Below are 25,961 nucleotides of genomic sequence, written 5' to 3'. Positions count from 1 at the left end.
GAGACTGTGCAGCCCTGCCGCGGGGGACCACCTCTTCCACTGGAGTGTGAAAGTGGACGGATGTTGTTTTCTTTGCAGATTTGATAATTCAGAGCGAGAAACTTGTGAGGATGATTGGTTATTAGCTTTAATGGATGCCAATTGAACAAACTGCACGCATATTTTCTTCCTTAATTCCTGCATCCGTGTGTCTTGGTGATGGGTGGTTGATGCACGCTGCTACGTCACTGAAAGCCTCGTCTTCCCCAGGTGGTGATGCTTCATGGTAAATAAAATCATAATATACTCTGACTTTTCATCAGCTCAGACCCATATATTAAAGAGGATAAAATAACTTGTTTAGCTGACACCACCTGCATTTGGATGGAAACTGAATGACCTGTGAAATATTGTCCAAAAGCAAGAGGATATCTGGTAAAGAGTGAGAGCCTCCTTAATTCATGAAGTTAGTGTATAGTAATTTATTCCTTGAGCAAGTCCACTTTCTTTCATCAGGTCACTCTGGAAATACTTTCACGTTTTGCAAGACACAGACATGAGACAGAGCAAATCTAAATGTGTGTTTTAAAATAGTGCTGATAATAGTAATGTGGGGTTATGTAATACTTTTCATCCAAAAAGATCACAAGTCCGTTTTGCAGTGTAGAAATTCATTAAAATGTATTATGTGACTTCCTGGGTAGAAGAATTGAACTACCAGAAAGTTTTGAAATGGAAACAATAAATATGAACATTTGAAGAAAAAATAAATTCTTGGGATTATTTGGGACTGTAGGAGGGCTTATATGTGTTTTCTAACAAGTATCAATTTAATTGGACTCTGAAAATCTTAGAATGTCGTGTCATTTATTTTTCTAACTGAGCTGTTCAAGTGTTTAAATTTTGCAGTATGCTTATAGCAATTATACCACATGAATAACAAATGTAATCTCATTAGAACAGTGCATTTTCTTGCAAAATTTGCATGTGTTAACAGTTAAATGTATTCTGTTATTTACATTTTTAGTGCCTGTTTGCATTTTACTATTTGCCTATGAAACAGTTGCCCAGCTGGGTGTGTAGTGCTGGCTGGAGTTTGTGAGAGCTGCTGCGCAGGTTGTATCTATCTGTCACTTCAAAGTTAGAAAAGCACCTAACAGGATCAAGGTTTAGGGACCATAAGGGCTAATTACATCTTGTCAAGGAGAAAAATCCATTTTTTCATCACTGTGAAACTAGACTTCAGGGCTGCAGGAGACAGAAGTAAAACGTGATTGTTCTCGGAAACGGGATCTGAACCTAGCAGATGGCATGGGTGTGTTTGCTAGCATAGTAACATATTTCACCATTATGATATAAAAAAAAAAAAAAATGTGCTGGTTAGGTTGTGTCCATTCTGTGAAGTTAGTAGTATTAGGATAACAATAAGAAGGAAGAACTGTGTTTTGTACAGGAAAGCCTGCATAGATTAATAGATGCATGGAAAAGTACCATTGTATCATGAAAATTTATCATTGTATTAGGTTTATGGTTTTGGTTTTTTCCATGAAGAGAAATCAATAATACCAGCCTGTCAGACTTTTGTAGCACGGATGATGGGCCTTTGATTGGGTCTTTTTCTGTTTTAAAATGTAGTGATTGTTTAAAGAAAATTGTATTTGCTCTAACTTTTAATACATTAAAAATGTAATTGCTGATTTGATACTTTGTACAGTTGCTACTTTTTCTCTTACCTTTTATGCTTGCTGTAGTATTTTGTCCATATGTTTGGCATAATGCGACTTAGTTCCTGCTGGGCTAATAAATTCCCAACTATTATTGCTACTTTAGACTTTTAGGAATTCATGCATAGCCAGACATATGAATACCGGTAATCAGCAATGTCATTGACATGTAATACAAGCTACACTTCCATTGCACACATGTTTAGTGTACAGTGCTGTGTACATTTAGTAGCACTATAGAAATGATTAGTAGTAATAGTAGCATACGTGACTCATTTTCAAGCATTTTTGCTGGGTGCTTAGTTTTGAGAGGCAAGACCAAGAGTGCCTAAGGGATTTTTTGTGCTTCATGCCATATAAACTGATTTGCAGCTGGTGTTCTGAATCGGTTTCTAAAACACAGAAAAGGAAGCAGTCCATTTGTAGACTGGGTTTGACAGTTTTAACAAATGTGTGTGTCGTGCATTTATTCATGTTCAGAAAACAGAGAAGACAAACCATTATCTCAAGATGTTTACAACTCTATTCTCACCTTTCTTAATTTAGCAAATGTGCATTCCTTTTTTTTTTTTTTTTTTAGCAGTTGTAGTTAGTCATGCATTAATTATTTGTAGTGATGTCTAATAGTGTTGCTTTATTTTCACTTTGATTTAACATCCTCAGAGTTACTATATCATAATTCATAATTTTGAATGTGAAATCATTCCACTTGCCAGATTTTGTTTCCTTTTGGGGTTTATATATGTTTGTGAGTTGGGGTACTAGTGGCTAATTTGTCTTGGCCTATTTTTTTTCTACAGGCTGAGGTATGATTAAATGTTGTCTGTACTACCATGATGTTAGGAGGCTAAGAGAGCTTATATCAGGGTTCATTAACCTTCAGCTTCATTATTGTTTCACTTTGGTGAGAGTCATCATTTGCTTCCATCTAAATGTGCCTTAATTATGGGCAGCCCAGACCTTGTAAATGAATGTCTTGCATGTAGACATGTAAAACTTACCTTATAACCTTTGTCTGATTTGAACTGACAAACTGTTAAGCTACTGTTTCCTCAGAGAGTTTAACTCAGGCCACATTTTGGAGTCTCATCTCCCTCCACTGGTTTGGTGTTCATCTGGCTTAAATCTACTGCCATGTGCTCTCTGATCAATCGACATTAACTTAGGTATTAACACTGATGATTACCTTGGGGAGGGGGGAGAAGAGTAAATCTCCGCTTCATAGCAAATACAGTCACCACTACCTGATAGCCAAAGAAGCTGTTGCAGTCTCTGCTGTGCCTTAATGTCTCTGTCAACAGTACCCCTAATATAGAGACCATTTCTACTTATCTGATGATAAATTATATAGTGCAATATGAAGAAATAATGACAGATTAAACATAAATGCACCTACTTTCTAGGATTTAACAACTGGCATAGCCTTAAAAGAGTTGTTTTCAGATTAACAACTTTATTAGGATCATAAAAATCTATTCACACATAAAACTATGCTTTGCAAATATTCAATTTAGATATTGGCTTGCAGAAAAAAATGTTTTTGGCCTTCACATAGAAGGCAGCATTCAGGCTCTGGCCCTATTACTAGAGATTAGTAAAAGTAGTTCATCTTTGCAAGGTTTTCTGGGGCCAGTCCAGCTCAATTTAATTCAGTCTTGAAGCTTTTTCTACTGTTTCATTTTATTTTCTGAAGTAAATTGTTGATTTTAAACCAAAGCATTTTGAATGTGTATTTTATGAGAATGCAACATGATAGTAAAAGGAGTTTATATAAATAAAAATATTATGGACTATTTATTGCTGGGTTATGTTGAGATTTTCAAATTGACTGATATTTTTCCGGAACATGAATTACATCAAGTGATTAAAACTGCCTATAGTCATCAGCAAAGTATAATGCAATGAGAGCAAACCTGAATTTTTTTAAGTTCAAAAAGTTTTATTTATTATGCAAGTATAATAAAGGAAACAAAAAGAAATAGATATGTCAAAACAGAGCATCCAAGAAACAATTTTTTTGTATATGTGCATAGGTATCCCTAGACATAAGGGTTTATGAATATCAACCACTGAGCACACAGGGCTGACTTATGCATATAACTTCTTATCTAATGTGCCTAAGGCTGATCAAAGTGTTAAACTTTTAGCCCTTGCGAAATTATATAAATTATACAGTATTAGGTCAAGGGAAAAATGCTTGAGTACCTGAATAAATTCATGTAAACCGTTCTGAGCTCCCCTGAGAGAACAGTATAGAAAATTGAATAAATAAAATATTCAGTGGAGGGGCTGTGGTCTAATTTAAAATGGATAAGAAATCAATTTAAAGTTATACCTATTCTTGATGGCAGGCAAATGTGTAAGTATTATTTTGAAAATACATATAAGAGGGCAATTTTAGAACAGATTGTCTAGGTTAATAGGCCTAGTTTATAAAAGCAAATAGACACCTATGTCTTTAAAGAATACCAGCAGAAGTCTGGCAGACTGAAAGAGTGGGTATTACACCTGTATATGTGTACAAAATACATGTCACTTGTGAGTCTGCCCATGCTCTTTCCAGACTCCACCCCTGAACATGTTTATTATACGAGGGGTGCTGAAAAGTTCTCAGCCCAACTAAGAAGAGAATGAAGTGGATATGGTTCAATCAATGATCTGAAACATTGTCAAACATTAGAATTTTGTTTCTGCAAATTAGCACTTAACGAAATAATATAACATGCTTTTCGGTTACAGTGGCAAAATAATAGCCAGAATTTAGGAAGTTAGTTGGTTGGGCTGAGAGCTTTTCAGCACCCTCTTGTAAAGTACATGTCAGTTTGTACTCTGCTAAACTGTTAGGTATGATTTAGTTTTATAAGATCCCATTTACGTAGGCAAATCCTCATTTTACATGCAAACATATTATGAAATTGTCTTCTAAATGGCTGTATGTTTTAAGGTTAGATCTGTTATTTACCCATCACCACTAAGGCAGATGATTATGTGTTCAGGGGCTGAATGTTGTCCCTAAGGGCTCCTGTTACTAAGGGGTGCTAGTGGTTTTAGCGTACGCATAGCACAAGCTACAATGCTGCGCGCGCTAGACGCTAACACCTCCATAGAGCTTGTGTTAGTATTTTTCATTTAGCGTGTAGTTTGCACGCGCTAATCTTTAGCACGCACTAAAAAAACGCTAGCGCACCTTAGTAAAAGGAGCCCTAAATATATGGTGTTTCATTGCCCAAGCCCTGCTGCAAACCACACCCCGCACCCCTTTATTAAACATAATTTGGCTGTTTTATGATTAAAATAGTCAGTTCTACATTTATCTGTTACAATTATTTTTGAAAACCACTTATGTGGTTAGCAGCATTGTCAATTGCTTAAGTGCTTTTGAATATTAGCCTGCACATGTTTAAGTCAAAATATGTCTCATAACATGAAAACTATATTATCTTTAGCTACTTGAGAAAGACATATGTGAAGGTATTTACTGTATCAGTATATTCTTACACAGATAGATCCATAGAGAGCCATGTTTAAATACAGCAAACTAGACTTTTCTGCAAGGCTGAACAGGCAGCAGGCACTACTTTAGCCTGGACTCTTTGGAAATATTTCTACAGGGTCTTTTCATCTGATGACCTGATGCCGATGTACTAAAGTGTAAATAACTTTATACAAAAGTAACTTTTTTAACTTGAGGAGTATTTCTACTAAAATGCATAAAACCCTAACGCATACTTGGTGCATGCAAAAACGCTTACTATAAAATGTGTTAAAGTGTTTTGCTGTAAGTAAGCTGTTTGCACCCACTAAGCATGTGGTATTCATTTGTGTAAAAAACTTTTCTAAAGGGGCTTCACAGGGCAGAGAAGTGGTGTTACTCCTGGTGGAATTCTGCACAAAAAAAATAACAAAACCAAAATTTTGAGCAAAAAAATTTAGCAAATTCTGCAAGTTTATTGGTCAAAATTTAAACAATAGTGGTGCTAATTTTTATCCATATTTCATTTAAAAATTCAAAATAAAATGCTTTTATTCTACCTTTTGTTGTCTGGACATTTTATTTTTCCATCGTTTTGATTCCAGTTTCTCTTTTTTGCTTTCCTGTATGTTGTCTACTAATTCTCCTTCAAGCGGGCTGCTGTCCATTTATCTTTTCTCCTCTCTCCTGTCTTATTCCCTCAGTACACATCCTTCAACATACTGATGATTTCTTTTTAGCTCTTTTCTGCTTCTTTCTCACCCTGTGTGTAACTGCCTAACATGCTCCCAACACGACCATACCCTCTAACTGCTAATTAACACCAATTAAGGCCAATTGTAGCCTATTACTACTCATTGACACCAATTATCAGCTCGTTACTATATTAATTTACACACACAACTGAACAATAGGCCCAGATTCACTAAACTCACCTTTCCGATCCGATCCGTGGGCGATTCGTGGTCGAGTCTTGCCGGGCGACCGATTCACCAAAGAGTCCTCATGCAAATTAGGTGATCGGAAGCAGCCCCACCGCGACCCCCATGGATCGCTACAGAGCGAACCAGACGCATGCGCAGACCATCCTTTTTGCCTGTAGATGTGGTCTGTGCATGCGCTTGCTCTTCGCGCAAGCTTGAGGTCAAAATGAAAGGGGGAGGGGTGGCTGCACTCGCTGGCCCCATGATATGTGGATTGGAAAAAAATTATTGATTTCTAGCTTGTGTCTAATTTTCCTGTCTTAAGAAAAGTGAAGGGATATGAAACTTCAGTTCAGTTGATGTGCTTTTAGTGGAGTCTGGGACCCTACAGTCCAATACGCTGCAGGGAAGGGCAGGAAGCGAAGGTTGCTGGTTACTTGCGAGCCCGTGGTTTTAACCTACGAGTTTAAAGCGGGGCTGCACTATGGTGTGTTCTGTTCAGTTCCAGTCTGGAACAGAACAGAACACGCCATAGTGCAGCCCCGCTTTAAACCTGCAGGTTAAAACCATGGGCTCACACTGCAGGGAAAGACAGCAGAGAGCAGGCAATGTGTTTAAAATGATTTATTTTGTTGGTTTTATTTTTATTTTTTTGATACTGGGATTTCAGGGCTGCAGGGCTGGGATTTCAGGGCGGTAGAGAGCAGGATAGTCAGCAAAGACATGAGCGACTGGTCCTCAGCAGTCACTTCTTTTTGGATCGTTCAGCTCAATCGGTATTCCTTCTTCAGTTTAGTGAATCGCTGCCTTCCTACTTTGCATGTGCTGCCCCTCATTTGCATGTGCAGATCACAGATCGGATCGGGCAGAAGGTTAGCGAATCGTGTCGGGGTCGCAGACTGGTCAGGACACGATTGGTGAGATTAGTGAATCTAGCCCTTATTCTATAAATTGATTGTGTAAATTTGCACATTAGTTGCAAATTTGGGTGCATAAGTTTCTAGAATGAGGGTGTGTGTGTGTAAGTAGCAGCCCTACCCATGCTTCTTCCATGCTCAACCAGTGTGAACACCCCCTTGCATTTAAATGCCACTTGATTTAAGTGCCCCCTTACAGAATAGCACCTGGTCACTTTGCTGCCACCTAGGATATACATGGAACATACCAGTGAAAGTGACAATATTCTGTACATTTAGATATGTAAGTGGCACATAAATGTGGGCCTCAGCTATAGTGTTGCCTTTCTTTGGTCAACTCACTTGTGTACTCGGCAACCCTTGTCTCTAGTGCTAGATTTGCTAAAGTGCACTATAGCATTACATAAAATAGGACTTGTGGTAAATAACCCGAGCTAATACAGTAATACGGTAAACTGCCTTTTGGTAAATCTAGTCTGTAATCCCTTTCAGACAGAGAAATACCCAACTTGCTTTGAGCTAAGATATGGAAAGGCAATTACTTCTAAAATCCACATAACAGGGTCTGAAGATGAAAACCTTATTTTGAAGTTTTCTCATAGGTGGGGAGAGAATGTAGTTGGGGACATGAAAAGAGGATGAGGTCATAGGAAAGAGCCATCTTTTCCATTTTCTTTCCCTCATTTCTTCTGTTATCATGCAACTTGCTCCCTATCTCCTTCCCCATATTTTTTTGTAATTTGTGTAGCTACTGGGAGAAGGGAAGGGCTCCACTGTGAGCTGTAAGCATGATTTCTCTTATTTGCTGGTGGACAAGATTGGCTGTTACACGTGCAAATCTTCTTTCAGCTGCTGGGATAATGGGCTGTGCTGGCTCCCCTCCCCCCCCAACCCATGCCATTCCTGTCGACAATCAGAAGGAAAGACTCCTTATTTAAAGGAGTTTTCCACAGCCCTTCAGGAGTGCAAGAGAAAGGATCTAAGTGAGGGAGACTTTTACAAATCATGGGAGATTTAGCACCAGGGAACATCAAGGGGTGATGGTCAGGGATTAGCGTACCGGGCTTCTGGGCTTTGGAATTCCAGAATCCTTCTACTGTGGGAAATAAGCGAGTACTTGGGAGACTCCAATCCCTACCCCACTGACAACACGCCCTCCCTAATGTGTTGCTTCATCAGGTCACAGCATCGGCCATTACCCAGAAGGCTCTCCGCTGCCACGACCTATTGAAGCAATGCTTTAGGGAGGGGTGTCACTGAGGAAGAAGATTCTGCGCTGAAAAGGTAAATTCTGTGCGACTGTGCAATTCTGTGGAAATTCTGCATTGTGCAGTCACACAAAATTCCACCAGGAATATAGTATGGATGTGTTATTCAGCTAGCCTGATTTGAATACTCCACACCAACTGGTTAGTGTGTCAGTAACATGGTAGCCCTTAGAGCCTCCTAAATAGGAGGTGGTAAGTGTTCCTCATCAAGTTTTTTCAGATTATGGGCGCTAAAGCGAACATTAGTGCAAGACCTTATAGAGAAATACAAGAAGTTCACATATTTCCTGGGCACATTAGAAATGGGCTTAGTATGTGGAAAAGTTCCGTGTTAGCACACTCTAAAGCCCATTTACTAGCACACTTTAGTAGACATACCTCTTTGTTTCCTTCTGAGATCTATATACAATGATCTCTTAATGCATGAAAATTTGAAATGAGGACTGACCACATTGTGCAAACAACTTTGTAAAATAGCCATATACATATGTGAAAATGTGTAGAACATGGAAATGTTGATGTTGTGACTGAGGCATTTGTGCATGATTTTTTTCACGCATACAATTTACCTCTCTGCAGAATTCTTCTCTCCTCAATATATTCTTTTTTTCTATACCATCTAGATGCATTTTATCACTGGAGTTTTTATTTGCTTTGTTTTTATACATATTGTTTTCAGTTGTTAGCTATATGTTTGGCTGATCATCACTGTACCAAAATCTCTCATAATTACCGTTGCTGTTATTACTGCTAGCATAGTACATATATTAGTGTTTTTTAATTGCAGGTGGATGCCAGACTAACTATAGTAAAATCTCTTGAAGAGTTTGATCTTGGGAAGACAGAAAAATGTGTTAGGATCAATTCAGTGTCCAGTGATCTTGCAGAAGGTGATTTGGAGGTCATTTTACAGTCAAAGGTCCTTCCTTCAAGTCTCTTGCTGCCAAAGGTTGAAAATGAAGAAGAAATAAAATGGGTGAGTAGCTGTAGATTTGTCAGCTGTGCAGTTCTGATCAAAGGTCCTATCACAGAAACTAAACCTTGGGGCATCAAATACAAAATAGTCATTAATGGCAAAGCATCTCCATTCCTCAAAACCTAGTAAAGACCATAGCTGAATCTTCAATGTATATATAAGAATAACAGAATACAAACCCTTTAAAAAAAATAACAATAAAAAATAAAAATATGGATTAATTTACTTTGAATCATTTTTATTAAATAAATAATACAATGTATAATAGATGAATATAAAATAATCAAGTATAATAGACAAATATGGATTACAGTACTCCCCTGAAATTCACAGGGGTTCCATTCCAGGAACCCCCGCAAATTTCAAAAACTGCAAAAGCAGATTTTCGTCTGTCAAAAGCCAGGGGAGGCAGGAGAGGGCAGCTGGAGTGCTAGTGGGTAAAGAAAATCACTCACAGTCTGCTCCGACTGCCTCTTCCTGTAGTAAAGTCGGGCTACACCAATCACGAGCTGCTTTGACACGCAGCTCCTGATTGATGTAGCCCGACTTTACTACAGGTAAAGCCGGTCGGAACAGACCACAAATGAGCGAGTCTGTGATTCGCGAACCGCGAATTCACAGGGGAACACTGTAATTTAATAATTTAATTTAATACATGGTTTTATAACCCACAACTTTTGGCTTCATAAACCATATAGAACAGAGTACAGAAAGCTCAAAGCAATTAAAACTTTTTTTTTAACATAAAGAACAGTATTAAGATAAAGAAACAAATGCATTTTAAATGGCATGATTTGGGGAGAAAGGTTATCATTGAGGGCTCATGTTAAGTTGGGTTATTTTAACTTAAGTTGAGTTATTTGATGTAAGTCGAGTTATTATAGCACAGAGTCCCATTTCATGCTAAAATAACCTGACGTGTTAAAGAACCCAACTTAATATTAGCTCACATCGATAATGTCCTCCTTTAGTTGGATTTATATTTCCAAGGTACCACATTATAGAATTAGGGGGTGAGTTATCACTGTGGGTTCTCATTAAGATGAGTTATTTTAGCACAAGTCAGGTTCATGTAAAAAAAAAAAAAAAATGTGACCCTGCCCTAAAATAGCATGACCTGTGGTAAAATAGCCCATCTTAATGGTAGCCCATGTTGATAACTTCCCTCTTAATGATGCTAGCAGAAATTGGGACCATCCATTTTTCCATGCAGTTGTTAAAAAAAAAAATAAAACTTAGAAAAACTAATGGAGCACAAATAAATCTTTGCTCTGTTTGTCTGAATGGAATAATTATATAATGGTGCTAAAAATTAGACACCAATAAAAATCAGTGTTCAACATTATTCTGTAAAGGATGCTCCCAGATGAGTGTTCTTTATAGATCAGCCTTGAGTGCCGACTTCTGCAATCAATTTTGGGCGCAAGGACTTATGCCAACTGAAAGTTAATGTAAATCCTGATGCACAAGTTGGGCATGGATCCCTGCTATTCTGTAACTCTGTGTGCATCTTTTGTTGATACCTGACCTGTCCATGCTCCTCCCATGACCACACCCCTTTTGAATTGCACATGATCCAAATCAGGCACCCATTGTTACAGAATCGTGTGCAGCAAGATCTGCGCCCAAATCATAATTAGTGCCAATTAAGAGCTCGTTATCTCCAATAATTAAATCATTAGAACTTATTAATTAATTGTTTTGAGCACCAATCTAGGATCTTGGCCCAATTTTGGGCACTCTCTATAGTATCCAGGGAATAAAATGACTTTTCAAATGAAATCCTCATACTGTACTTGAAAGTCTATAAATCTGTTTTCTTCACAAATCAAACAAGGGCTATGCAGAATCCTTTTTTAAAAAAAACAACCAAAAAGTCAATATTTAAATCCCAATATTTAGCATTCCACAGATTCAGTAGCTATTCCTAACATAACAAAATGTTTATTTTAATCATATAATTATAAATTTTACTTATTTAAAAATGTTCTCAAACTGATCTTCCATTAATAATTCATATCTCTAGGACTTTACTGGTTGGAAATATTCTCCTGAAGCAAAATACACCTGTTAGCAATTAAAAGGAAAAAAATAGAGGCTTGCTCAGGAAATAATATCTGTGCTAATTAAGAACATTAGTTGAAAGCTTCTTGTTTGTTCCATTATTTGCGCTATGAAGTGATCTTTTTCTTTTTGTTCTCTCTTTATATCTATTTTACTTCAAATGCTGTTAATATATTTCAGTTTCAAACACAGTTTTTGGGAATCAATTTTTTGTTAGATTTGAATAAATCTACAGGGTTTGGCAAGATACATCTAAGCTCACATTCCCTATATCTAATTAGATATGTTGGGTCTGTTGTACTAATATGCAGGATTTCTCATGGCTAGTAGCGTGTTTCCATTAAAAGTTTGATATATATGCAAATCATCTTAGTAGAAAACCTTTGCCAACAGTTTGGCTACAGGACCCAAAAAAATTATAACTACACCGTACATTGAGGTGCACTTTTTTTTCTTAAAGTCAACATGCAAAGATGTCTTTGAGCAATGGATAACTCTTGATTCTGAATTAATGAGCTACTTCATATAACAATTGCAACAGCTCACTAATTCACAAATTTAATACAAATTTTGCATGCAGTAGATTACACATTTAAATTTTGGCCTCGTACAAAGAGGTAATCTAGCAAATTTTTTTGAATAAGGAACTAATACATGAAAACAAACAAATGCTGGGATTTACTAAACCACAGAAGAGCTTCGTACCATGGGCCAGCGAGGTAAATGCTCTGACACATAGGAATTGAATGAGCTTCAGAACATTTACCGTATTTTCACGCATATAACGCGCGCGTTATACGCGTTTTTACCTACCGCGCATACCCCTCGCGCGTTATATGCGTGAGCGCGGTATACCAAAGTTTTAAAACATAGTTCCCACCCCGCCCGACGCCCGATTCACCCCCCCAGCAGGACCGCTCGCACCCCCACCCCGAACGACCGCTCGCACGCGCTCCCACCCGCACCCGCATCCACGATCGGAGCAAGAGGGAGCCCAAGCCCTCTTGCCCGGCCGACTCCCCGACGTCCGATACATCCCCCCCCCGGCAGGACCACTCGCACCCCCACCCCGAACGACCGCTCGCACGCGCTCCCACCCACACCCGCATCCACGATCGGAGCAAGAGGGAGCCCAAGCCCTCTTGCCCGGCCGACTCCCCGACGTCCGATACATCCCCCCCCCCCGGCAGGACCACTCGCACCCCCACCCCGAACGACCGCCGACTTCCCGACAATATCGGGCCAGAAGGGAGCCCAAACCCTCCTGGCCACGGCGACCCCCTAACCCCACCCCGCACTACATTACGGGCAGGAGGGATCCCAGGCCCTCCTGCCCTCGACGCAAACCCCCCTCCCCCCCAAGAACCTCCGACCGCCCCCCAGCCGACCCGCGATCCCCCTGGCGACCCCCACGACCCCCCCACCCCCCTTCCCCGTACCTTTAGTAGTTGGCCGGACAGACGGGAGCCAAACCCGCCTGTCCGGCAGGCAGCCAACGAAGGAATGAGGCCGGATTGGCCCATCCATCCTAAAGCTCCGCCTACTGGTGGGGCCTAAGGCGCGTGGGCCAATCAGAATAGGCCCTGGAGCCTTAGGTCCCACCTGGGGGCGCGGCCTGAGGCACATGGGCCCAACCCGACCATGTGCCTCAGGCCGCGCCCCCAGGTGGGACCTAAGGCTCCAGGGCCTATTCTGATTGGCCCACGCGCCTTAGGCCCCACCAGTAGGCGGAGCTTTAGGATGGATGGGCCAATCCGGCCTCATTCCTTCGTTGGCTGCCTGCCGGACAGGCGGGTTTGGCTCCCGTCTGTCCGGCCAACTACTAAAGGTACGGGGAAGGGGGGTGGGGGGGTCGTGGGGGTCGCCAGGGGGATCGCGGGTCGGCTGGGGGGCGGTCGGAGGTTCTTGGGGGGGAGGGGGGGTTGCGTCGAGGGCAGGAGGGCCTGGGATCCCTCCTGCCCGTAATGTAGTGCGGGGTGGGGTTAGGGGGTCGCCGTGGCCAGGAGGGTTTGGGCTCCCTTCTGGCCCAACTACCAAAGGTACGGGGAAGGGGGGTGGGGGGGTCGTGGGGGTCGCCAGGGGGATCGCGGGTCGGCTGGGGGGCGGTCGGAGGTTCTTGGGGGGGAGGGGGGTTTGCGTCGAGGGCAGGAGGGCCTGGGATCCCTCCTGCCCGTAATGTAGTGCGGGGTGGGGTTAGGGGGTCGCCGTGGCCAGGAGGATTTGGGCTCCCTCCTGGCCCGATATTGTTGGGGAGTCGGCGGTCCTTCGGGGGGGGGGGAGGGATGTATCGGACGTCGGGGGGGGGGCATCAGGCTTTCAGGATGGGGACAGACCTTCAAGGGGGGACAGTGCACGGAAGTCAGGGGGGGTGAACGGAGAGTCGGGACAGCGCGCGGAAAGTCAGGGCGGGCGAAAGGAGCGTCGGGCAGCATGCGCGGTATACCCGTGAGCGCGGTATATCAAAGTTTTTGTGCAAATCATCGTGATTTCTGCGCGCTATATTCGTGTGCGCGTTTTATACGGGTGCGTGTTATTTGCGTGAAAATACGGTATCTCGCTGGCCCATGGTACGAAGCTCTTACACGGTTTAGTAAAAGGAGCCCAAAATGCTGAATTTCTTTTAACATTTTGGAGTGCTTTGCAAATAAATTTCATAATTTAATATATTAAGGGGGGGGGAGTAGTTATCAACATGGGCTACCATTAAGTTGGGTTATTAGGCCACAAGTTAGGTTATTTTAAGCACAGGATCTCATTGAATACAATGGGATCCTGTGCTAAAGTAAGCCAAATCATGGTAAAAAAAAGCCCAACTTAACAGCAGCCTGTGATGATAATATCCTTCCTAATTCTGTTTGCAGTATAACCTGTACAGTTATCTCAGCAGCATATTTAGATTTATGCTTCCCAAAAGTAAAAATTGTTACCTGACACTCCGTTTTTATCTTAAATATGAAAACCTGCTTCCTCCTTTCCTTTCTGCCCTCCTCCTCACCTCCCCCCATTAGATAGGCACCTCCCTCTATTTCCAAAGCCGTCCTTCATCTTATTAAAAATCAGCAGAAGTGTAGATGGTCATCATTTTCTTTCTGTCTTCTAATTTTACTCTGAGTGAGTTTAGCGATATCTTTTATAAATATTTTAAAACTTTTTTTATTTGCTGGTTATGATAGAGGGAGGTTACGGAACTGTGTGTGTATATATTTATCCCTTTTTTGCCCTCTCATTTTTATTTATGTTGAGCATAAAACCTGGAAGCTGATGCATAACTCAGAGATGGGCTTACTTGTTTTCTTTTGTATGAGAACCTCTTGCTTTCCTTTTGTACCTCGTATGGGTAGTTGTTTGACTGGCATGGCTTATTGGACTATAACAAGCATAACTCTGCCTCCTTTGTTATGGAACAATTCTCCCACAAATCCTGAACAGTGTGTATTCTTCCCAATACACTATTGGGTGTGCACTGGAACTGAAAGAATTGCTGAGGCCTGCTACTGCATCCCCTCCCAAATCTCTTTGTTTTATTTTTTTTTTTTGGGGGGGGGGGAGAAGGTAGGGGGGAATTTCCTCTTTTTTTCCCCTCAACTCAACTGAACACTTTACTAGGGCCGGAAACATTTAATCATCTCTCTTTGAGAAAATTAATTGAAACTTCTGCACTAGTTACCTTTTGTGTTAGTGCTCATTGCAAATTTTTAAAGAGAGACAGAGAATATAAACTATTTGGACTTTTGGTATCTTTTTATATTTTTAATAACACTTCATGATTTCAATTTCAAAGCTAGTGTGTTCAGTCAAATGTTACTATACTATTCACTTTTGAAGAAAATGTAGTTTTTATTTATCAATATAGATTTCAGTTTAAAATGAGCAAAGAGTTCTTAATTATAGGCCATATATTCTAGTTTACTTTTCTCAACTGATTATCACAGTTTTTATCCTTTATTATTTCACACAATATGCATGATATCATATGGCACACTTAGAAACTTGAATCAGATATTTTTGTAATTATATATTTACAGTAATCAATTCCAACTTTTTACAGAAAATTTAATGCAGATGGTATATGATGAAAAAGATATGAGAAATTATCACTCAAGATCAGACTCCTTATCTTATTTAGAAAGTGATAGAAAATGGCTCGAAAGTTTCATATTTTAAAGATTTTAGTGATTAGAATTTGTTTTTGTTTTGTTTTTTTTAATGGGGGAAGTAGCTGTAGAAAAGGAAGAAGGAGGAGAATAGTGGGGGAGGATAAAGGGGGAAATAACACCTCTAATCCAGCTTCTGGTAAATAGGCTGCCAGCCTTCAAAATGAGCTCCCTTTCTATTAGTCAGAATATTATGCTAAGCCTTAAGCATTAGGTTTTTTTTATGTTGCCATGGCAGCCTTATTCCTACAGGGTTGTGACCTGTGATGATTACAGTACAAAGCTTATAGGGCCTTGAAACCCCCTTTGAAGATGAAAAGTCTTTGATGGTTTATATTTATGCAAATCTCTTAGATATGATTTACCCAGCTGAGATTGAATGGAGAGATGATTAAAATTCCCTTTCCCTTTGATACCCATCAATGGTTGAATATTCCTTATATTTAAAATGGATAAACGTGCAGATTTTTATCTTTATTTGTCTGCATATATGTTACCTGTGACATATGGAGCTATTTTTGTTTTCAACAAAAAATTATCTCGATAAACCTTGTATATAATCTGGGAGGGATGGGGGTGTCCACTTTTGAATGAAAAAAAAAATATCTGTGCAAGAGCTTTTGTATGTTTCCAGATGATAGATTTTGGAATTTGGGCTACCCCACTGGCTGCTCGGAGCTAGCTGTGAACTGGTCTCATGGAAAAAATTGGAAGGCTTTGGTCTTCAAAGAACTAAACTTCCTTTTTTTAAGGCCTTCCTAGGTAAGCCAGAAGTGCGAAGAAAGAACCTACTGAATAAAAGGGTAACTAACAGTGCAGCTGTGAATAAAATAGCCATTACATAGAGGACTGCCAAACTGTTCCAATGATATAAAAGCAAGACATGAAATAAAACAGAACGTCAGGTGTATCAGGACTTCATTGTTTTCTGAGGCCTAATGATTAGCATTTGACTGAGTCAGTATTAAAAATCTTCAATAAATATTTGTGGCAGTGAGCTTATGCAGTATTTTCCCAGCTCCAAAATGTAGGCCTTACCCAAGACCTGCTTTATTGTTTTGCTCTGCTTTTGTTTTGTACATGGCTAAGTAAAACGTTTAGAGATAAAAGCAAATAAAACATGATTATAAGTGCATTTTTGACTGCATCGCATGAATAGCATGAACATCTTTATATCTAAAAACTGCTATTATTATTTCAGTTTACAGAGAAATTTTTATATCACTTAAAAGACCGAAAACTTGTAGAGCCAATTAATTTAATCACTTTTGTGGAGACTGCAATTGGATTGCTTAACTTCAAGGTAAGAAACTATGTTGCTGCTGTCCCTTCAAATACTTTTGTTCAAGAAATTGTTTAGAAAAAATAAACCCCATGTTCTATATAGCGCTTAAAAGTTGTGCGATTAATTGAATAACAAGCTAATTAGTATAAATAATTGTGTGCTAACAATCAGTTATTGGCACTAATTAGCAACAATATGGATTTTTGCATGCATCTTGCTATGCGTTATTCTATAAAGATGCGTGCATAATTCTTTTAAGCATGCAACTGAAAAAGGGGTATGGGTGGGTCAGGGTATTCAATAAGTGCACTCACTGTTATAGAATTTGGAGGATCCATGCTTAATTTACTTGTGAGGATCTATACTGGATTTCCGTTGGTGTAAATCCTCACGTTCAAAGTTGGGCGCAGATGCTAGTACTATGCACTGTTTTATAAACAGTGTCCAACTTAAAACACCATTTATAGAATAGCTCTCAGCATTCACTTTATTTTGGTGCCCAAATTTGACCACCATTTACTCAATTTAGTCCAAAATGTTTTGCTACAATTATTTGTGTTATTTACTGCTTCTCCATTTATTTCCACTCTGGGGTTTATATGCAAGTACAGCATATATTTATGTATACTTATATAAAGTATATATTTAGGTATATATAGAAAGAGAGATGTAAACGGACAGTGGGAAGGTATCTAGAGAGCAGTGATAGTCACTCCAGATAAAGTTAAGATATAAAAGTTACTGTACTAACATTATCCAGAAAATTGTAAGGATAGCGGTTTGGATATCATCACTATCTGGATAGCAGCGCTGAATATTTGTGAATAATTTAAAAACCATTGTCGGCATTTGAAATAAACCCCAACTGCAGAGTTTAAATATTGGCCCAGTAGATTTGTTTGTGGATCACACTATCAAATTAACATCGTGAATAAAAGAAACTGTCACATCTTAAACATGAAATCATTTTAAGCATTTCACATCATTAAATTGCAGTCGAATCTAATTTTCTTTCTTATATATAAAGTTTATTTCAACATTATTTTTCTTGCATAGGATTATTTTCTATAAACTGACTTAATTCTCATAAAATAGACATGCCTCTTAGTCTTAATCTGAGTTCATGATTGCTTGGGAAAGAAATTCCTGATATTGAACTACCAAGCACCTCTTATATCAATAAAACTGAAAGAAAAAGTTTAATCATTAATAGGATGCATTTAAAATCCTTTTCTGTGGGTAAAATGTTTTACATGCCTGTTATTTATGCTTGTTAAAATACACACCAACAGCCTTTCAATTTATACTTATATGCAATATGCATGTTGATATTCCAAGGGCGGAGTTGGGATAGAGTTAGGACCTACACACATAGACTGACATTTTAGAAAGGATTTACTATTAATATCAAATAGTGGCACCTGACCTATAATTATCTATGTGGAGGAAAAAAGACTTCATTGAGTGGAAATATTGCTATCATGAAAAATTTTTACGCAGTGTCATAATCATGGGTCAAAAAAACTCAATATCTATGTTTTTGCTTGACTTTTCTTAACAGACGGCATAAAATGAAATGATAATTAGGTCAGGTGCCACTATCTGTTTGATGTTAATAGTATATTTTCCAAGTGGACCATATTTTCCCTATTAGTTTGATTCAAATCATAATTTAGACATCTAAGTCAGGAAGTCTGAATTTCTACTAATATCATAGCAAAGGATCTGCCAGCATAGTTTGCTCGAAAATACATAATGAAATGGATGTTCATGTGCTGGTGATGTGCAGCATAGATATCCAATTTAGAAAAATAGATGTCTAAAATATCAAGGGGACAACACAAGAGCATAAGTACCTCTATAGCAGCATATGTAGTTGTTTATGTGCTAGTACATACTTATGACAGCCATTTTAGAAACGTAGAGGTCTATTTCTGCTGAAGCTGTCACAGAGCTCAGTACCCTTGCCAGTTTTGCTTTCAGAGCTGACACCATCCACTGGGGAATGAAGGAGGTGACTTCCCCAAAACTGTCCTAAACTCTCCAGTGGAGCTCTGCTCAGTTGGAGCACTTTTCTGAACCCTGGATGCCCCGGGTAGCAGGTCTATCTCCCAATGTCCATCTTTTTGTACATAGGATTTTATTCCCTGTCTGAAATGGGAAATAAACATCTTTTCGAGCCTGTTCTAGTTCTGTCCAAAACATAAGAGTCCCACTGGTTTAGACTGGTGGGACAATAACATTAGATAAGCTACTCATCGTAAGAGGTTAGGGGTAAGTGAGGAGGGGGGAGGGGATATGACAGAGTAGGACTTTGAGGATAAAAGGAAAGGGAAAAAGGGATTGGGTGTTTTTTCAGGGTTGTGAGGGTATTTTGCAACCTATGTATATTTTTCTTCTAGCCTATGTATATTTTTCTTCTAACCAATTTGCACCTTGTAATCACTGACCGCTCAGTGACCTCTTATCTATTTATACACTGTAATTCGCTGACTGTACAGCTATTCTTCATTGTGAACCACCTAGAAGTCGCAAGATTATGGCGGTATAGAAAAATAAAGTTATTATTATTATTATTATTTGTGAAAGGAAGAAGCAGGATTGGACAAAAAGGGGGGAAGGTTGATTGGAGGAGAGTTTGTGAGGAGTTTAGGCGGGAGACTAATTTTGGGAATTGGAGGGAGGTGGGCGGTTGGTTTGGTGGTGGTGGGAAGGAAGCTTCCTGCCCACCCACCCGTATTGGAGGATAATGGGGGGATTGTTGGTGAAGGGACTGGGGGGAGAATCTTTATGGTTCCGGGTATATGGGTTAGGGAGGGGAGGGCGGTCGCAGCTTGACTGTGGGGAAGTTGGGTCGAATGGGGAGAAAAATATTATGAAATGCGGCTGGGGAATTGAATTAATATATGTTGAAGGGGGAATTGAAATGGAGAACTCATGGGCGACACTGTCATGAGGTGGGGAATCAATGAGGAGTACTCATGGGCGGCACCGCCATGAGATGGGTGGGGGATGGACGACCTGACGATACCATAGGTCATCTTATGGCTGAAGTTGGAAGGGGTTGATAAGAAGAAGGAGCTATGTTCGTTACCGAATAGCTCATGGGGAAATGGGGCTTGGGGGATTGCTGCACTGGGAATTGTGAATGTTAATAAATTTAAGTATTGAATTGTAAGCATTGTTTAAGTTATTAAATAAAGCTGCGGCCAGTTCTTTATGCCACAAGAAGAGGTTGTATGTGTTTTATTGGAATGTCATAGGCAATGTTTAAGATGACTGATTGCGAATTCTAATGTTAGTCCAGAGCATGCCATTTTGCCATTTGGACTTTCTTCAGTTTTAGATGTTTATATGCCAACTTTATAAAATTGGAACTTATAGGTCTATGCATGATAGATATCTAAGTGCTAGTCAGACATCCAAAATGTGAATAGCACTGCTAAATTAAGCGAAAACAAAACCAAAATCCAACTAGACTGCAGTGAACAACAATCAGAATAAATTAAGAAAAACTGCAGACAAAGGTACAAGGTGCAGGCTAGGTTTATTAAAACAATTTTTGGTTGCAATTAGTGCTATCACCTTTATACAAATCAGGAGACCCGGCATAGTCTGTGTTTCGGTTAACACGCCTTCATCAGGGGTCTCTAGTTTGACAGGTATCAAATTGAATCGCAACAAAAATAAACTTAAGCCTGATTCAAACAATCGATCACCAGAAAAATATCTCCGTAGGATAATTGCAGCAAAGCATTCAGCATTCTGGCCTGCGCTAAAACCCACTTTCGCGGTAAATGAAGGTGTGGAACTCGGGGACATGTTAGGAAGCTGCAGAGAGGTAGTCTCAGAAGCAGCATCAGGGAATATTTCTTCACAGAAAGAATGGTGGAAGCCTTGAATGCCCTCCCCATTAAAGATGATGGAAACAAAAGCAGTGATAAATTCAAAAAGACAAGAAATAGCACATATAGGGTAACTGTATTTTATTTTTTAATTTATGCAAAGTTTATCATATATATCATGAAACCATTGCTTGAATTAAGAAATATATAGCCCATTACTCTGGAGAAAATAAAGAAAAAGTTACAAAGGAAATATCTCCAAGGAACAGACGGTAAAAAAGTTCCCTAAAAGGGAGTGGAAACTCCATAGGAAATACAGTAGGTTTGGTTCTTGGGCCTGTTTTTTTTAACATTTTTGTAAGCAATATTGTTGAAGGGCTATCAGGTAAGATTTGCCTCTTTGTGGAAGATACCAAAATCTGCAATAGAAACCCTTGATGGTGTGGATAAAATGAGAAAGGACTACTGAAGCTTAGGGAATGGTCTGAAATTTGGTAGCTAAGATTTAATGCTAAGAAATGCATTTAAGCTGCAAAAACCTGAAGGCATGGTATAGTTTGGAGGTGGAAGTTTTGTGCACAAAAGAGGAGTGGGACTTGGGTGTGATAGTATGTGATGATCTTAAGATGGCCAAACAGGTTGAAAAGGCGACGGCAAAAGCTAGAAGGATGCTTGGGTGCTAGGGAAAGGAATTGCCAATAAGAAAAAGGAGGTATTGATGCCCCTGATGAGAACTCATTTAAAATATTGTGTACAATTCTGGAGACTGCAACTTTCAAAAGAATTTTTTAAAAGGATGGAGTCGGTCTAGAAGAAGGCTACTAAAATGGTTGGTGATCTACGTCGTAAGGCATACAAGGACAGACTCAAAGATCTCAAAATGTATACTTTGGAGGAAATGGGGGAGAGGGGAGATATGATAGGAGAGTCTCAATTGAAATGAAATTCCAGAGTGAGAAGGCATGAGATGAAGTTAAGAGGTGATAGGCTCAGGAGTAAACTAAGAAAATACTTTTTTTACAGAAAGGTAGAGAACAGGATGCTTTGTAATGAATTAAAGTGGATGTAAAGGAGGAGTGAAAGAAGATATAAGGAAGAGGATGCTGGTAGAGAGGGTGACTAGAGATTTGAAAGAGGGATTGAATGTAAACATGATGAATCCATAAGAATAAACCCTTAGCGTGCCTCTGTGCCTGTGTGCCTCCATGCCTCCACATGCGCAATACACCGCCGAGCAGGGAAGCGGCTCTGCACAGTGGCAGCAGTCCTGACCTGCCAACCTTACTCATTCCTTACTACAGTTATCCAGTATCTACCAATCCCCATGGATGCCGGATTACTGAAAGTCTACTGTATTTAAGAATATTCAAGGGTTTTTTTTTGCAGCTTTTGAGGCAAGCCGCTGCAAGCCTGCCCAAAGATTCAGTGCAGTGGCCGGGGAGGATGTAGGTGGGGGAGTCAGTAGCTAGAGAGAGTTGTCTGAGGATACCATTGGGGGGGTGTTTGAATTGGTGTTGGGGTGCAGTTGGGTGAAGAGGGTTAATGTGGCAGATGTTAGAATGGGGAGGGGGACAGTTGCAGTACCGTGGGAAGGGGCAGGGGAGAGATGACATAGAAATTGGTCCTGGGGTGGGGTACAAGAGAAAGGGTAAAAAAGTAAGAGAAGCTGGGTGGGGGAGTGGAATATAGGGACAGGAAGAATGGCCTTGGAAGGAAGGATAGATAGAAATGGAGCTGGAACTGAAAGGGTGATAAGTGCAGTGGAGGATCGATGAGGGCCAAAAAGTTACAGAGGACTAAGGAAATGGTGAAAGGTGAGGTGGTGGGACTGGGATCAGAGGGAGGCAGGGTCCAGGCATGGTAGAGGTGGGGCACGGGTGGGTCAGGGGCTATTCTAGTACCCATTTCTGTAATGAATGGAACGGGCTAAAACACTAGTAGAATAGAAAAGGAGAGGAGGAAAGCAAGGAAGGATGTGTGGCAGAGGTGAGAAATGAGAGACAGAGAAAAATAATTTGTACTATGTATGTGAGAAGGGTAGGAGCCTGTGTGATGGAGGTGGGGAGAAGAGAAAGAAGGAGGCAGATGCTGATGGAGAAGAGATAGAGGGGCAGATGAACTAGACGCAGAAAGAAGAGAGTAGGAAGCAGATGCTGATGGAGGTGGGGAAAAGAGAGAGGGGCAGATGCCCTGGAAGCAGAGAGAAGGAGGCAGATACTGATTGAAGTGGAGAGAAGAGAGAAAGGGAGGCAGATGCTGAAGGAAGTGGGGAGAAGTGAGAGAGAGGAGGGAGGCAGATGCTGATAGAAGTTGAGAGGAGGCAGACGCTGATGAAAGTTGAAAGAAGAGAGAGAGGGAGGCAGACACTGGATGGAAGTGGAGAGGAGAGAGAGGGGGCAGCCAGACACTGATGGAAGCAGAGAGAAGAAGGGGGGAAGACGCTGGATGGAATAAGGGAGAAGAGAGGTACAGATGCTGGATGGAAGTGAGCAGGAGAGGGACTGACATTGGATGAAAGGAGGGGATAAAGAAAAAGGACAGATGGGGAAGAGAATAGAGTTAATGAGATACTAGGGGAATAAGAGGAAGTGAAATAGGAGAACTGAGGTGAAAGAGGTGGCAAGCTATAGGTAAACACAGTAAAAAGAGGGAAATTGAGGATAGGATGGTAAGAAAGAATTTAGATAAGCAGAAAATAAAGAAAGCTGAAAGGAAAAGGAGGAAAGAAAAACACAAACAGACAGGAAATCATGCCAAGAGAGTTAAAAGAAAACAAGGAAAGCAGAAACCGGAGACTGGGACCAACACAATTGAAAATAAGCAAAGGTAGAAAAATAATTTTATTTCCATTTAAGATAAAGTAGTGTAATAGCTGTGTTAAGAAACATTAATAAATAAAGTTAGAAATGGAAATCTTTTAATTGGGCTAATTTTAATACCTTTTCAGCAAACTTTCAGAGACCAAAACTTCATTCCTCAGGTCAGAACAGGATACCATAACAGAAGTATACTGTCCTAACCTGAGGAAGAGGGTTTTGGCCTTTGAAAACTAATTGAAAATGTATTTTGTCCAATAAACTGGTATGATATCATAAGTTCCTCTTTTTTTGAAATTTACATCTTCTATCCTTATATTTAGCAACATACTGGGGAAACATGCATCACAGTTTCTCTTACTCTAGTGTTGCACTGTATGCAGGGTCTGGTTTCTTGGGGGTTCAGTTTAATTTTTATTTCTATTTTTAGTTTGTGGTTACAGTGCAGCATAGGAACATTTAGTGCCCCAGACCACGGTAGAAACCTCTACTGCACCTTAGTAAAAGAGGACCTTAGTCTTAATTTATTTTTTTATACTATTCCATATATATGGTAGATAATCACATGTGTGATCAATGTTCTCCCCAGAAATTTTTTCCATGAAAAAGTAGCTGGGTGGGACGGGGAAATTTAGTGGTAGGGAAAACTAAAGGGGTGCTATGGATGCGCTAGCCATTTTAGTGCGTGCTAAAACAGTTAGCGTGCCTTAGTAAATGGACCCTTAAATGTGCACTATTTTATTAGTTTATTGTTATTAATTATTTTCTAATGCTCAATATGACTTTCTTTTTTAAGGTTTGACACTTAGGCAGTATTCCAGTAGCATTTAAGCCACCTTTGAAAAAAAGTAATGCAGATCCTCTTATTGCGAATAACTATTGGCCAGTATCAAACCTTCAATTTCTTTCAAAACTACCATACTTAAGAGAGTGGTATTCAACTAACTTCAAACTCGTTTTGAATCAATTAATGTATTGCATCCCCGGCAATCTTTTTTTTGTTTAAGACATAGAACAGAGACAGTAATTCCTGCCTTAGGGCTCCTTATACAAAGCTGCGATAGCAATTCTGCCACAGCAAATGCACTGAAGCCCATAGGAACTGGATGGATTTTGGTGCATTTGGCATGGGAGAATTGCTACTGTAGCTTTGTAAAAGGGGCCCTTACTGAACTCCATAGTCACCTAGACCAGTGTTTCTCAACTTCTTCAAGCCAAGTACCCCCTAAATACCAAACGAGTACCCCAGCCCAAGCTCCATCCCTGACCTCACCTCCATTATAATAGTACTAATTGTAATGCAATTTCTTCCATTCATTTTTCATGTACACACAATATAATCTTATTAATTCATAATGGTAACCACAAAATTAAAAAAAAAACACAAAGCACACTGTATACAGAGAAAATGTTAATTATCATTTATATTTGTTTTATTTTTCAAAGAGGTCAAGGCAGATGACTTTAAAATATGCAATGTCACCTCAACTATAGAAAAATAGACAAATATAGTGCAAAATATAGACAGCAGATTATAAATTCTCAAAACTGACACATTTTGATCACTAAATCGAAAATAAAATAATTTTCTTACCTTTGTTGTCTGGTGATTTAGGGGTCCTTTTATCAAGCCACGCTAGCAAGGTTAGCGCATTGGACATTTCATCACATGCTAACCCCTGTGGCCGGCTAAAAAACTAATACCTACTCAATGCAGGCTTTAGCAGCTAGCGTGGCAGGTGGTTTAACGCAAGATATTACGCGTGTTAAACCCCTACCGCAGCTTGATAAAAGCACCCCTTAGTTTCTGTTTGGACTTCCTTCTGACTGTGCATCCAATATTTTTTTCTTTCTGCCTCCTGCATGCTTCCTGTCCTCCGGACCTCATTCCCTTCCCCAACCAACATCTCTCTGTATCCCTCCATGAATCCAACTTTTCTTCCTCACTCCTACACCCCTATTGGCAACATGTCTCCTTCTCTCTCCCTCCTCCATTATGATCTTGCATCTGTTCTTCCTCAGGGTCTCTTCCCCTCTGTCTCTTCTGTCTGCACCTCTCATAGTCCAGCATCTGCTTCTTGTCTTTCCCCTTTGGTCCAGGCCTCTCTCTTTCTTCTGCTTACAACCCCCCCCCCCCCCCATGTCCAGCACTAAGTCTAATAAGTGCTCTAAAAATGAGCAATGCAGCACCAGTTCATTGTCCAAAGAGCACATTATGCAGCCAAACAAGGAACGCAAGATTCATCTATGCTCCTAGTCACTGTTCCTGACCTTCCCTAAGAAAAGCCAAAATTAATAGCCAGAACAGAAAGCCTCCAGCACACGTTTAAGACTGAGCGCCCTCAGGGTAGGCCCTGCACATAGTTTTTAAGTGCCTCCAGAATATCATAGGCCGTGGGTCCAGAATCTGCCATAATACAGACCCTTGCTGGAAATTGGACTGTAAAACGGACTCCCTTGTAGCGCAGCTCCACACAGTATGGGTACCAAAGCTCTGTGATGTGCAGCGACTTCAACTGAATAATCTTTAAAGAGTAG

The 25,961-nt window shown here is 40.1% G+C and overlaps 1 protein-coding gene across 4 annotated transcripts in view; it reads left to right on the top strand.

Annotated features, from left to right (window-relative positions):
• The window catches only part of CLYBL (citramalyl-CoA lyase), a 623,747-nt gene that overhangs the window by 461,955 nt on the left and 135,831 nt on the right, over positions 1-25,961 (top strand). For all 4 annotated transcript variants that reach the window (XM_033949754.1, XM_033949753.1, XM_033949756.1 and 1 more), the window contains exons 3-4: positions 9,071-9,259; positions 16,679-16,780. In XM_033949754.1, coding sequence (XP_033805645.1) covers positions 9,071-9,259; positions 16,679-16,780 — 291 coding nt within the window. The remainder of the gene's footprint in view (positions 1-9,070; positions 9,260-16,678; positions 16,781-25,961) is intronic.

Source organism: Geotrypetes seraphini, chromosome 6, assembly GCF_902459505.1.
Source record: "Geotrypetes seraphini chromosome 6, aGeoSer1.1, whole genome shotgun sequence".
NCBI classification, from domain to species: domain Eukaryota; kingdom Metazoa; phylum Chordata; class Amphibia; order Gymnophiona; family Dermophiidae; genus Geotrypetes; species Geotrypetes seraphini.
The sequence above is the reverse complement of the archived record's forward strand: the minus strand, read 5'-3'. Positions and strand labels throughout refer to the sequence as shown.